Source organism: Takifugu flavidus, chromosome 18 (genome assembly GCF_003711565.1).
Source record: "Takifugu flavidus isolate HTHZ2018 chromosome 18, ASM371156v2, whole genome shotgun sequence".
NCBI lineage: Eukaryota > Metazoa > Chordata > Actinopteri > Tetraodontiformes > Tetraodontidae > Takifugu > Takifugu flavidus.
In genome coordinates, this window is record NC_079537.1 from 7,156,459 (window position 1) to 7,172,034 (window position 15,576).

The 15,576-nt window shown below is 38.5% G+C and overlaps 1 protein-coding gene and 2 long non-coding RNA genes across 3 annotated transcripts in view; 2 read left to right on the forward strand and 1 right to left on the reverse strand.

The window, feature by feature from the left end:
- LOC130514888 (uncharacterized) overlaps positions 1–15,576 on the reverse strand; it is a 71,379-nt gene that overhangs the window by 10,392 nt on the left and 45,411 nt on the right. Inside the window, 4 exon segments of the mRNA XM_057014758.1 lie at positions 2,237–2,267; positions 2,458–2,475; positions 2,773–2,935; positions 10,928–11,028. Coding sequence (XP_056870738.1) covers positions 2,237–2,267; positions 2,458–2,475; positions 2,773–2,935; positions 10,928–11,028 — 313 coding nt within the window.
- LOC130514933 (uncharacterized) lies at positions 1,336–12,813 on the forward strand. The gene is made up of 3 exons (XR_008947090.1): positions 1,336–1,721; positions 1,960–2,111; positions 12,553–12,813. It is a non-coding gene; the product is annotated as an uncharacterized LOC130514933 (long non-coding RNA).
- On the forward strand, positions 3,906–6,078 carry LOC130514931 (uncharacterized). Its single transcript, XR_008947088.1, has 3 exons — positions 3,906–4,351; positions 4,853–5,027; positions 5,746–6,078. It is a non-coding gene; the product is annotated as an uncharacterized LOC130514931 (long non-coding RNA).

Consider the following 15,576-nt stretch of genomic DNA (forward strand, 5'->3'; position numbering starts at 1 on the left):
TGTCTTTCACAGCTGGACAGGCTTTGTCACCTTTAGTGATAATGGCCAGCTGTGGGATTCTGAACAAAACACACAAACTGAATCAGAACCTGAACTTGTTTGGACTCAGAACCCACTAGGATAACAGACAGACAGCTGGCCTAACCGAGCTGAGGAGAATATTGTCCACCAGGGGGAGCTACTAAAACACAATCACAACATTCAATTAAAGCAGGCATGTCCAAAATCCGGCCCGGGGGCCAATCATGGCCCGTGGTAAGATTTCATACGGCCTGCAACTTCAGTCTTACAATGTATTATTTATGGCCCGCTGGCACTAACAGAATAAATAAATCACTAAAATGTAATTCCTCCTTTCTTGTAGATCTTGTAAAAGACAAGAGCAAAATTTACTTGTTTTAAACTTGAATGATAACAGACAACTTTGCATTACATTTATCAAACTCATGGAAATTTAAGGTATTCCACACAGTTCAGTGTTCAATGTTATCTGACTCTCCAGATATGAATTAAAGGCAGAATTGTGTTTTTAGAGTTGTTCACGTCTGCCTGAGTGGCTTATATTTGGTTACACTGCCATTTGAAAAATAAAGAGAATTGTGACCATGAAAATTGTTTTATAATAGTGTACATTTGCATGTAACTTTTCTGGTTAAAAAAACATCAGAAGGATCTACTGGCCCCAGGGCATCTTCACATTATCAAATCTGGCCCTCTTTGCAAAAAGTTTGGACACCCCTGAATTAAAGGCTGATCCATCAGTACAAACCCATTAGAGGCTAAGGCAGAATCTCTATATGGCCTGAAGTGTGTTGTTCAACATTGAGTCTGTGTATTATTAATCCAGAGCATTTCTAGCTCTGAATAGCCAACATGGACTTACAGGTGTCAGACCAGTCAGGGTCATTACTGAGGTCATGAATGATCACATTTCCTCTGGTAAAAAGGAAATCTGAAATCAACACCACAGTGAGACTCACCCATGTCACTTGCAGCTCTTCTGATCTTTCTCATCTTCTTCACCATTTCATCAGTTATTATAACTGCACCATCAGCAGGAATGACAGAAACCAGGACGTGGACTCGGTCTTGCAGATTGGGGGAGGGGTTGTAACCTTCATCACCTTCTTTCAGAGGAGATGATGGATTGAACTGGAAAATAACACAGCAATATTAACAATTTTGTTTAATTAAATGTGTGTTTTTAAGTGAAAACATATTCATTTTAAAATGTTCAGATATCAAATATGTGGTGATTTGTACCTCATAACCATCTCTCACGTGTCCTTTTAGGGCCAGGATGATGTCATCAACATGAGCTCCTCTGCTTCTCAAGGCCGACGATGTCATTAATAGAGACACAATAATAGTTGTTTGGATCTGACTGTCGAGTGAATCTGTAGTTTTTGTACTGTAAAAAAGAATCTCCCGTTAATGTTATTGTATCAAACTGGATCAAACAGATCAACTTGTCCCTCATCTTTTCTGGGGTTTCAGGCTAAATTACAGACTCAGCAGGGACAGAGAAATCTGTTGTCTCTTTCACGGACGAGACAGTAAAATGAAGTTCTTCTTTTCTAACAGCCCTGCTTTGGAATTGTTGCAGCTTGTTCTCAAACACCAGCAGAGCTGAAGCACAATTCTTTTCTCATCTGTTGGGAGCCTGAATGTTGTTCACACAGGAGAACGTTTCAAACCAAAGTGGTTTCCAGAGGAAGAGTGTGAGTCTTTCCTTCAGAAAGCAACAATCCTGAGTTCCTGTCTTCATTTAAGTTTCCAGTCTTGGACTTGAATTTAGCTGATGTTCTCAACTGATCTTTCTCAATAAACTTCAATGAAAAGAATTGTTGTAATCTGTAGGTTTGTATTTTATCTGTTTTATTCACGTCCAATTTGAAACTGTTAAATTGTTAAAGCTTATCGTAGTTATTCTTTAATCTTCTTACTTTCTTGGTGAAGGTGCCTTCAGAAAGATTTCCATCTGCGAGAGCTCGGCCAACGATTTCACCTTGTAAAACAGTGTCAACAGAGTTGATGAAACCGGACTTTCCAGCACCAACTGGTCCATGCAGCAAAACTCTGAGATGTTGGACGTCAGCGTTTCTGGGTTGGTAAGTTTTCACATAGTCCAGATTTCCTCTGTTGTTCCTGCATTTGATACAAATTTGTATTTGAGCTTCTTAAAAACAGTCAGTTTAACTGTGAAACTGCATCAACACTCAGATTTGCTACTCACGCTGGCATTTCCCTCCATGGCTGAGAAAATGCTAAAAAGATAAAATATGTTACGAACATTGAGACAAACCTGTTTGAAACATCAAATAAAAATGCATTTTTAGGTTTGGGGTAAACCAGATGTGCAGTTTTATTATTTATTTTATCATTATTTTGATAATCATCAAATATTGTCCATTTATTATTTTTTTGCTCATTGTGGTAAATTTGAAATAGACTTACTTTGTCCAATCACTGCTCCTGTAAAGAGAGAATTTATTGATTTATTAAATTGGTGAGAGACATGTGCAAAGATAATCTGCTCTTTTACTAAATTCTGTACTTTAAAGTGTTAAAATTACCTGCTGACTGATTTGTGAAGATATAAATATAGGATGTGATTATAATTGCATGCATTTTTGATTAATAGGGGTTTCAAAAAAAACCTAGTGATTAACTTTCATTTCAATTTTTTATTAATTTTGTTTTTCTACTCATGCTTCACAATAATTTCAACAAGACCTCAGTTCAGGTATTGATGAGTTCAAATTAATTTACGTGTTTTATCATTGAGAAAGTCGTCTCCAACGCTGATGATCTGTGTCAGTGCATAGAGAATTGGTGCATCAACATCATCTTTGGGGCTGGTTTCTTTATCATAGTTCTTCACCAGAAAGACACAGTTGGGTGGAATCTCTAGCCTGACACACAATCCATCAAACTAAAGTGCAAAAAAATAGTTTTCACTTCAAACAACATGTCATAGCAACAGTAACATCATGATGATCCATAGAAAACACGGAAATCATCAATTAAATCACCTTTTCCTTCAGGTATTTGCTCTTGTAAAGATTTTCCACATTGTCTTTCACAGTTGGACAGGCTTTGTCACCTTTAGTGATAATGGCCAGCTGTGGGATTCCTGAACAAAACACAAAACTGAATCAGAACCTGAACTTGTTTGGACTCAGAACCCACCAGGATAAAAGACAGACAGCTGGCCTAACTGAGCTGAGGAGAATATTGTCCACCAGGGGGAGCTACTAAAACACAATCACAACATTCAATTAAAGTCTGATCCATCAGAACAAACCACATTAGAAGCTAAGCTAGAATCTCTATATGGGCCTGAAGTGTGTTGTTCAACACTGAGTCTGTGTATTATTAATCCAGAGCATTTCTAGCTCTGAACAGCCAACATGGATTTACAGGTGTCAGACCAGTCAGGGTCATTACTGAGGTCATGAATGATCACATTTCCTCTGGTAAAAAGGAAATCTGAAATGAACACCACAATAAGACTCACCCATGTCACTGGCAGCTTTCCTGATCTTTCTCATCTTCTTCACCATTTCATCAGTTATTATAACTGCACCATCAGCAGGAATGACAGAAACCAGGACGTGGACTCGGTCTTGCAGAGTGGGGGAGGGGTTGTAACCTTCATCACCTTCTTTCAGAGGAGATGATGGATTGAACTGGAAAATAACACAGCAATATAAACAATTTTGTTTAATAAAATGTGTGTTTTTCAGAGAAAACATATCCAGCTCTAAAATGTTCAGATATCAAATATGAGGTGATTTTTACCTCATAACCATCCCTCACGTGTCCTTTTAGGGCCAGGATGATGTCATCAACATGAACTCCTCTACTTTCCTCAAGGCCAATGGTGTCATTAAAAGAGACGCAATAATGGCTGTTTGGATCTGAATCTTGGATCATTTTGTAGTTTTTATACTATATATAACAAAAGAATTTCGAGTTAACATTTTTATTACATCAAATTTCATCACATGGAAAACTTTCAGGTTCTGTCAGTCTGTCTTTGTTGTCTTGTCTCTTCTCCTCTTTTATCTGTTTCTCATCTCTCTTTCTGGGTCTAATTGTCTCCTCCTGTGTTCTAGTTGGACTCCTTTGCCTAGAATTTTGGACAACAAATCCTTTTAAACATTTCCATTGTGGTTGTGTCCTCACTCCAGTGCCTGTGATTTGTTGACTTTATGTTAATTCTGACAGGCCATTTCTGCTTTCTGGCTGGTGCTCACAGTTGATTCGTTGGAAGCCAGCTCTTCCATCTTCACTCTGCTCGACCTCCTGCCAGCTTGATTTGAGCCAGTGGATCCATTTTGCAGAGGTGGCTTATCATCATGACAGTGCGCTTCTTTTGTTGTGCCTAGCGGCCACATTTGCCTTGTTGAAACTACAGTAATAGAACTAGCAAGGCTTTCTTTTCCCATTTTGAGATAAATAGCTCTCATTTTGGTTCTTTTAGTCATATTTATTCCTCCGAGTTAACAGCACCGATTGCTCCTTTGCTTTGTAGCATTGCCTTGACTCCTTCTGTGGGTTTTTAGCTGATAAAGGAATCTCCTCATCACCAGCTTGTGTTGGAGGGGTTTGAATTTCCCCATGATGCCAGGAGTTTAGGTGTCTCCCCAGTCATCCTTCAGGTTTCGAGTTTGGGCATTAATTAAAATTGTGACTAAATGCCTCACTGTAATTTTGACTGAAATATAAAATTAAATTAAAGGAATTAAATTATGGTAGTAAATCATTCTAGATAATTCCTGTTTTATTTAAGTTACATTTGAAACTGTGTTGGATTGTTAATATTATAGAACTTCTTCTTTAACAGTCAAAGCTGCTTACCTTTGTGGTGAAGCTGCCTTCAACCAGAATTCCATCTGTGAGAGCTCGGCCAGTGATTTTACGTCGTAAAACAGTGTCAACAGAGTTGATGAAACTGGACTTTCCAGCACCAACTGGTCCATGCAGCAAAACTCTGAGATGTTGGACGGCAGTGTTTTCAGGTTCGTAATGTTTGACAAAGCTGAGATTTTCTCTGTTGTTCCTGCATTTGATACAAATTTTTATTTGAGCTTCTTAAAAACAGTCAGTTTAACTGAGAAACTGCATCAACACTCAGATTTGTTACTCACTTTGGCATTTCCCTCCATGGCTGAGAAATTGCTAAAAAGATAAAATATGTTAATCAAATTGGGACAAATGTCAGACAACCAGCAAATTTGTATTTGAAGGTTTTGGGTTAAATATTGTGTCCAGTTTTTCTGGTTTTATTTTCAATATTGTTTTGCTAAACATTAAATACCATCCATTTATTGTTCAATCGCTCATTTTACAAAAATTGGACTTACTGCTCCCCATCACTGCACCTGTAAAGTGGGAGAATGTATTAATTCACTAAAGTGGTGGAAGAGACATGCACTAATTATCTGCTCTTCAAGCAAAATTCTATAGTACAAATGTGTTACTGATCAGCTAATTAACTTGAAAACGTACAAAAACATAAATACAGAATGTGTCAAAGACCTTCAAAGCTGTGGAGAAGTTTACATCAAAAATTACGATTGAATGTATTGTAATAATTAACATCTCTTTAAATTGTTGGTAAAACAGAAGTTTGACGAAGACATCATTGAACATTTTCACATTTTTTCAAAAACAATTGTTGTTCCCTTTAATAGTGATTTGGTTGTCATGATCCAGTTTTTTATGTCCGTTTTGCAGTTGCTGTTTGCTTCCACCAGGCGGCGTGGCAGTCCTGTTTCCCAGCTGATGCTGGCTGCTGCCTCAACTTCGGCTGATCAGTTTGATTGGAAGTCTAAGCGTCCAACACCAGTAGATCAGTGTCAGATCGTGCTGTCGGTAACTGAGAGTTCATAGACTTTGCAACTTCCCTATTCCTGTTTGGATGAACCTGGTGTCTTTTCTCCTTCCGAGGTCTCAAACTCAAAAACCGACGAGCAACGTTCCGTGTTGGGTTTCTCCGCACGATTCACCGCGGCGCGTTTGGGTATCACTTGCCCTCTGTAAATATTGTTAATAAACGTTTCAATTTGAGATTTCCCAAGCCCCGTCTGTATTCTGGGTTCCGCCCAAGTCTAAGAAAAAAATTTCTACCGCTATTTTTTAAAATCACACCTGCATTTACATAGATTTTAAAATGACAATGTCTTAAAAATAAATAAAAATATAAAGTGAAGTTAAACTCTGACCTAGTTCAAAGGTCAGTATTGTGCGCATTAAGGAACCTTTGCGCTTGTGGAGAATAAACTAACGGGAAGTGAAACTGGTGAGTGGAGTGCAATTTTCAGTAGGAGTGATTATCTAAACAATTTCTGAGATTAATAGTAGTAAAGTGTTGAATATTGATCTTTTCTGTCACCCACTCTAAGTTATTGATACACACACACACACACACACACACACACACAATTTGTTATTTTAGAGGAGTGTGTCAAGCGGTAGCCCTTCACACGACTCGGTACCCATGACGTAGCTCTTGGTTTCACAAAGGTTGGTGACCCCTGCAATAGACTATAGCAAAAACGTCTAAAAAGAAACACTGGACCAGCTTACCTTTGCTTCTCTGCTCTTGTAAAGAATGACTGAGGCGCCCAGTGATTACGATGCTTAGATTGGCTTCAGAGAACTTTTCTTTCACTTTCTGTTATTTGCTCCAATGAAAGACTTGCAGAAAGATACGCTCATTCTTTTTGGGAAAAATATGTAATGCTGTACATTGAATGTGCCACACGAATCAGTGATAAATGACACACATCTGGATCCGTTTTCAGTGGACTTAAAAAATCCACAAAATAACCCTGTAGAGCTGATCTACACACAGAGATTGACAGTATAATAAAGACCCATCACCATTTTATTAGGTACTTTTTCCAATCGTACTTTTCCATAGTTTAGCTCGTGGCTTGTTATTAAGAGGTGATTTGGGGTCCCAAAGCGAGATAGAATATTTGAGCCTTAGTTAAAACTGGTTGAGGTACTGTCATGAAGGAATAAACTCCAGACCCTATGTTAAAAGGGAAACGAGGACAGATATGGAAGGACTTCGGCCATTGTTCACGTTATAGGAACTTGCAAAACGAAGGCGAGCGTGACAGTCTTCAGTTCAGTGTTCAGGATCCTCAGTGGACAGCGAGGATGCAACTGTGTTGGATAGTGCAGGATTTGACCCCTGCTCTTATCACAAGTGGATTTAAATAACTTAAATGAAAATGTCAAATTCAAATATAGACTCATTGAAGATTCATGTTTTAAGTGTTGGATTGTTTGAATTTCATTGATTATGTCTTGAATCAACTGAAAAACTAAAATTGCGTGATACGAGCGCAGTTGTTGTCATAAATACGACGTAGTCACGTGATACGCTCACCAGCTCAGCTGTCGTCATGGTGCCTTTCATGTGTATCGGATTGGTTTACAAGATTTTAGGGAATACGATGCGGCTGAAGATTTATCCGCTGTAACCTAGAGGGTTTGAAACATGCAATCATCTTTCAGTTTAAAACAAACCCTCGCAGCCTACTTTATTTGTTTCGTTTCTCAATGTCAAGACGTTGCTTGAGTGTATTACAAAGGTGAAAGGACTTGCTATAGGATTTCTGGTAGCGTCTCCATTACACCCAATAAACCAGCAAAGGTGTTCTGTTTTTTAGATGAGTAAAAAAAAAAAATCATAGATACACAAAATAAACTATCTGGTTCAGGAACGCGACTTCGCCGATTCATTGGACCCTCACCGAAGATGAAAGGTCGGAGCTTTTTAAAAGCATATGAACGCAGCATAAAGCAAGTGAGGGGAAAAGGAGGAAGACATCCACGTCGCCTTTCTTCCAGCGTAGCGGTCCATTCCTACTAAGGATGGGCGATACCACACTTTTGGGATTCGATACGATACCGATACTTTTCTTGTATTTTCATCGATATCGATCCCGATCCCGATACCGTTCGTTTCTTACTGGCAATTTTTGTCAGTCAAAATATTATTACATTTAAGACAAATACAGACCATTTATATACAATTTATTATGGTCAATTGATTAGTAGGATTCCTTATCCTTAAACCTGCATAGACAGTTGTTCCATAAAAAAAATAATTAGAACAATGTCTGACACCATCACACCTTTAGTGCACTTGAGGTATGTCATCACACTTTACTGAAGTCTCAGATTGCTTTTCAGAAATCGTATCATATTCACATTTTCTGCTTTAACACGATTGCGTCTCTGGCTGATTATTTCCTCTGGCTCTGCCTTTTGCTGACTGTTTGGGCTCGGCGCAGGCTATGTTGCAGGTTGATGCTCATTCCCTATCTCCTGTCACGTGACATGGGCCAGCTCAGTACGCCGCCAGGTATAGGGGTGTCTTGGCACATATTAATTTAAGTAACTAATCTAAAACGGCGGGAAGTGATGCATACACCCCAATTATTTTTTTTTTAGTTAGTATCGATATTTATAAAGAACATCGATACCAAATGAGTAGCTTGTGAGTATCGATATATCGATACCACGGGATCGATCTGCCCATCCTTAATTAATTCCTACAACCCCTCAATGTCTTTGTTTATTTAGCGAAACGCTCCCTTTAGTTAAGTGTATAACGGCGTCCTCTGTGGCTCTCAACGAAGAATAGCTCATACAGCCCCGTATAGTGAAAGGCAAAGCACTAAAATGGAGCTGGAAGACGGGGTTGTGTACCAGGACGACCCTGGGACATCAGCGATGATGTCCGAGCGGGTATCGGGCCTGGCTAACTCCATCTACCGCGAGTTCGAGAGGCTTATTGGGAATACGACGAGGACGTGGTGAAGGAATTGTGATGCTGGTCGTGGCCGTCCTGGAGAATTTGGACTCGGTGTTCGCGGAGAACCAGGAGCACGAAGTTTTGATGTTGTTGTTTGTTTTTGTTTTTTCAGCTTGTGCTTTTCCTCGTGTTTGTTTGTTTAAATTCAATTTACGTCCCGACATCAGCTTTTGAAGTCGCTGACGATGCCTTCAGCGACGTTCGTCGAGCGAGACTCGCTGGGCGAATACCGCGCTGATCTCTGCACCAAAGATGAAAAACGAATTCTTTCAAAACCGATTTTTAGCGAACCATGTATTCGGATTGTGGTGAACCGTTTTTTGGTAACCCAGTTCTAATTTTTTTTTAAAAGTTTTCCAACACCTAAAAGCCTTTGGAAAAGATTAGATCACATTTTGGTGACGTTGGTCTTGAACTTGTTTGTCCATACACGTTGTCTAAAAGAAAAACTAGAGCCCTTACCTTTATTCCTTTGTAAAGGGCGACTGATCCACACAACGATTTTAACGGTACAACTCGGTGAAATTTTGCTTTCACTTTTGATTCCTTTCAGAATTTTTTGAGGCAGGAAGTTTTTTATTTGCACGTTGAAGATAACAATAAATAAATAAAAAAGAAAAACAAGGTTTCTATAATTGGTTTCCTGAGCTTATTTTTATTAGTCAGTTCAAGCTCATTTTAATTTTATGACATTCAAAATGAAATAACAATTGTTTACTTGGCCCCTGCAAAAGTACACTGGCAAACCCACAAAGTCAACAAGGTCTCTGTCTCCTTTCTCTCAATGTTCCACAACTAAGGTGAGATCAAACTTTTACTCTACATGTTTTCATCAAAATACAGTAATTGTTAAATTAAGTGCTGGATAAGATAGCAAGATAACAACTTTGTAAACATCCTAAAAGGTAAGGAAACCTTTTGGAAACCAGTTTTTCATAGTTAAAAAAAGTGATTTGGAGCACAGAAAAAGAAATAAGGCCTCTGAAAAAGATGGCTCCTTCTTCAAGTGACTGCAGCTATGAACAGAAACATATTTTACAGAATAGCAAGGACTTATCTATAAGTGCTCTGCATATCCAATATCAAAAGAAGTCCAGGGTATCCTTGTTGAAAAGCTTCTCTTGGAGTGAGCCAGGTTCTTTACAAGGAGGTAAATGTCCAACTCAAACTGCATACTTTTGTAATCAATGAGACAGTTTTCCAGTGAACAGACTGTTGGTGGATCAACACTGTATTTGAGGCTTGACACTGTCAAGGTTCATTGTTGTACATCATCTCCTTCTCTCCTGCTGCTGTCACTCTCACCTTACTTTCTCCCTTTTTCTCAACCAGCCATCAGCGGGTAGGGTCTCCTCATATGACCCTGGACCTGCTTAAGGTATTTTCCTCTTAAAGGGGATTTACTCCATCCCACCGTTATTGTCTCGGGGTCATGCTTATCGAGAGAAACTGATAGCATCATAATATCTCTAAAACATGCTTGCAAACACCCCTTGTATGCACGGATGAGCCTGGTGAAAGACACTGTATGTGGAATCTAAATTAAACCTCGAAGAAAGTGGAGAGGATAGGGCCTGGAGCCTCAAAAAGCTTTTATTTTCTTACCATTGCCAAATGATACAAAAGAAAATCAATCCAGTACACTCAAGATTTAAACATGCTGTTAATTGCATATATTGTTCCTTAGATGATACGTTATTGCAAAAACATTTTTAGCCTTCATTTCAATCACTTCATAATGTTCTTTTTATTTATGCAATGTGACTTTGCAATAATTGTACCATAAAAATATTAATGTCAGGGTTTTGATTAGTTTAAATGATGTTACATGTTATTTTGTTGGTCATTGAGGAACCTTTCTCCAAAGCTGATGATCTGTCTCAGTGCACAGAGAATTGGTGCATCAACATTATCTTTGATGTTGGGTACTACACCATAGTTCTTCACCAGAAAGATGCAGTTGAGTGAATCCCCAGAGTGACACAACAATCCAACCTGAAGTACAAAAATTACATTTCAAACATGTCATCTAACATAATCATAAACAACCAAAGATAGTCCAGAAATCATCAATTAAATCACCTTTTGCTTCAGGTATTTGCTCTTGTAAAGATTTTCCACATTGTCTTTCACAGCTGGACAGGCTTTGTCACCTTTAGTGATAATGGCCAGCTGTGGGATTTCTGAACAAAACACACAAACTGAATCAGAACCTGAACTTGTTTGGACTCAGAACCCACCAGGATAACAGACAGACAGCTGGCCTAACCGAGCTGAGGAGAATATTGTCCACCAGGGGGAGCTACTAAAACACAATCACAACATTCAATTAAAGCAGGCATGTCCAAGTCCGGCCCGGGGGCCAATCATGGCCCGTGGTAAGATTTCATACGGCCTGCAACTTCAGTCTTACAATGTATTATTTATGGCCCGCTGGCACTAACAGAATAAATAAATCACTAAAATGTAATTCCTCCTTTCTTGTAGATCTTGTAAAAGACAAGAGCAAATTTACTTGTTTTAAACTTGAATGATAACAGACAACTTTGCATTACATTTATCAAACTCATGGAAATTTAAAGTATTCCACACAGTTCAGTGTTCAATGTTATCTGACTCTCCAGATATGAATTAAAGGCAGAATTGTGTTTTTAGAGTTGTTCACGTCTGCCTGAGTGGCTTATATTTGGTTACACTGCCATTGAAAAATAAAGAGAATTGTGACCATGAAAATTGTTTTATAATAGTGTACATTTGCATGTAACTTTTCTGGTTAAAAAACATCAGAAGGATCTACTGGCCCCAGGGCATCTTCACATTATCAAATCTGGCCCTCTTTGCAAAAAGTTTGGACACCCCTGAATTAAAGGCTGATCCATCAGTACAAACCCCATTAGAGGCTAAGACAGAATCTCTATATGGGCCTGAAGTGTGTTGTTCAACACTGAGTCGTGTATTATTAATCCAGAGCATTTCTAGCTCTGAATAGCCAACATGGACTTACAGGTGTCAGACCAGTCAGGGTCATTACTGAGGTCATGAATGATCACATTTCCTCTGGTAAAAAGGAAATCTGAAATGAACACCACAATGAGACTCACCCATGTCACTTGCAGCTCTTCTGATCTTCTCATCTTCTTCACCATTTCATCAGTTATTATAACTGCACCATCAGCAGGAATGACAGAAACCAGGACGTGGACTCGGTCTTGCAGATTGGGGGAGGGGTTGTAACCTTCATCACCTTCTTTCAGAGGAGATGATGGATTGAACTGGAAAATAACACAGCAATATTAACAATTTTTGTTTAATTAAATGTGTGTTTTTAAGTGAAAACATATTCAGCTTTAAAATGTTCAGATATCAAATATGAGCTGATTTTACCTCATAACCATCTCTCACGTGTCCTTTTAGGGCCAGGATGATGTCATCAACATGAGTTCCTCTGCTTTTCTCAAGGCCGACGATGTCATTAATAGAGACACAATAATAGTTGTTTGGATCTGACTGTCGAGTGAATCTGTAGTTTTTGTACTGTAAAAAAGAATCTCCCGTTAATGTTATTGTATCAAACTGGATCAAACAGATCAACTTGTCCCTCATCTTTTCTGGGGTTTCAGGCTCAATTACAGACTCAGCAGGGACAGAGAAATCTGTTGTCTCTTTCACGGACGAGACAGTAAAATGAAGTTCTTCTTTTCTAACAGCCCTGCTTTGGAGTTGTTGCAGCTTGTTCTCACACACCAGCGGAGCTGAAGCACAATTCTTTTCTCATCTGTTGGGAGCCTGAATGTTGTTCACACAGGAGAACGTTTCAAACCAAAGTGGTTTCCAGAGGAAGAGTGTGAGTCTTTCCTTCAGAAAGCAACAATCCTGAGTTCCTGTCTTCATTTAAGTTTCCAGTCTTGGACTTGAATTTAGCTGATGTTCTCAACTGATCTTTCTCAATAAACTTCAATGAAAGAATTGTTGTAATCTGTAGGTTTGTATTTTATCTGTTTTATTCACGTCCAATTTGAAACTGTTAAATTGTTAAAGCTTATCGTAGTTATTCTTTAATCTTCTTACTTTCTTGGTGAAGCTGCCTTCAGAAAGATTTCCATCTGCGAGCTCGGCCAACGATTTCACCTTGTAAAACAGTGTCAACAGAGTTGATGAAACTGGACTTTCCAGCACCAACTGGTCCATGCAGCAAAACTCTGAGATGTTGGACGTCAGCGTTTCTGGGTTGGTAAGTTTTCACATAGTCCAGATTTCCTCTGTTGTTCCTGCATTTGATACAAATTTATTTGAGCTTCTTAAAAACAGTCAGTTTAACTGTGAAAACTGCATCAACACTCAGATTTGCTACTCACGCTGGCATTTCCCTCCATGGCTGAGAAAATGCTAAAAAGATAAACATGTTAACAAACATTGAGACAAACCTGTTTGAAACATCAAATAAAAATGCATTTTTAGGTTTTGGGGTAAACCAGATGTGCAGTTTTTATTATTATTTATCATTATTTTGATAATCATCAAATATTGTCCATTTATTATTTTATTGCTCATTGTGGTAAATTTGAAATAGACTTACTTTGTCCAATCACTGCTCCTGTAAAGAGAGAATTTATTGATTTATTAAATTGGTGAGAGACATGTGCAAAGATAATCTGCTCTTTTACTAAATTCTGTACTTTAAAGTGTTAAAATTACCTGCTGACTGATTTGTGAAGATATAAATATAGGATGTGATTATAATTGCATGTATTTTTGATTAATAGGGGTTTCAAAAAAACCTAGTGATTAACTTTCATTTCATTTTTTTTATTTTGTTTTTCTACTCATGCTTCACAATAATTTCAACAAGACTACAGTTCAGGTATTGATGAGTTCAAATTATTTACGTGTTTCATTATTGAGAAAGTCTTCTCCAACGCTGATGATCTGTGTCAGTGCACAGAGAATTGGTGCATCAACATCATCTTTGAGGCTGGTTTCTTTATCATAGTTCTTCACAGAAAGACACATTTGGATGGAATCCCCAGCCTGACACACAATCCATCACCTAAAGTGCAAAAAAATAGTTTTCACTTCAAACAACATGTCATAGCAACAGTAACATCATGATGATCCATAGAAAACACGGAAATCATCAATTAAATCACCTTTTCCTTCAGGTATTTGCTCTTGTAAAGATTTTCCACATTGTCTTTCACAGCTGGACAGGCTTTGTCACCTTTAGTGATAATAGTCAGCTGTGGGATTTCTGAACAAAACACACAAACTGAATCAGAACCTGAACTTGTTTGGACTCAGAACCCACCAGGATAAAAGACAGACAGCTGGCCTAAGCGAGCTGAGGAGAATATTGTCCACCAGGGGGAGCTACTAAAACACAATCACAACATTCAATTAAAGGCTGATCCATCAGAACAAACCACATTAGAGGCTAAGACAGAATCTCTATATGGGCCTGAAGTGTGTTGTTCAACACTGAGTCTGTGTATTATTAATCCAGAGCATTTCTAGCTCTGAATAGCCAACATGGATTTACAGGTGTCAGACCAGTCAGGGTCATTACTGAGGTCATGAATGATCACATTTCCTCTGGTAAAAAGGAAATCTGAAATCAACACCACAATAAGACTCACCCATGTCACTGGCAGCTTTCCCGATCTTTCTCATCTTCTTCACCATTTCATCAGTTATCATAACTGCACCATCAGCAGAAACGACAGAAACCAGGACGTGGACTCGGTCTTGCAGATTGGGGGAGGGGTTGTAACCTTCATCACCTTTCAGAGGAGATGATGGATTGAACTGGAAAATAACACAGCAATATAAACAATTTTTGTTTAATAAAATGTGTGTTTTTCAGAGAAACATATCCAGCTCTAAAATGTTCAGATATCAAATATTAGGTGATTTTTACCTCATAACCATCTCTCACGTGTCCTTTTAGGGCCAGGATGATGTCATCAACATGAACTCCTCTACTTTCCTCAAGGCCGACGATGTCATTAATAGAGACGCAATAATGGCTGTTTGGATCTGACTGTCGAGCGAATCTGTAGTTTTTGTACTGTAAAAAAGAATCTCCCGTTAATGTTATTGTATCAAACTGGATCACACAGATCAACTTGTCCCTCATCTTTTCTGGGGTTTCAGGCTAAATTACAGACTCAGCAGGGACAGAGAAATCTGTTGTCTCTTTCACGGACGAGACAGTAAAATGAAGTTCTTCTTTTCTAACAGCCCTGCTTTGGAGTTGTTGCAGCTTGTTCTCACACACCAGCAGAGCTGAAGCACAATTCTTTTCTCATCTGTTGGGGGCCTGAATGTTGTTCACACAGAGAACGTTTCAAACCAAAGTGGTTTCCAGAGAAGAGTGTGAGTCTTTCCTTCAGAAAGCAACAATCCTGAGTTTGTGTCTTCATTTAAGTTTCCAGTCTTGGACTTGATTTTAGCTTATGTTCTTAACTGATCTTTCTCAATAAACTTAAATGAAAAGAATTGTTGTAATCAGTAGATTTGTATTTTATCTGTTTCCTTCATTTTCTATTTGAAACTGTTAAATTGTTAAAGCTTATCGTAGTCATTCTTTGATCTTCTTACTTTCTTGGTGAAGCTGCCTTCAACCAGATTTCCATCTGTGAGAGCTCGGCCAGTGATTTCACCTTGTAAAACAGTGTCAACAGAGTTGATGAAACTGGACTTTCCGGCACCAACTGGTCCATGCAGCAAAACTC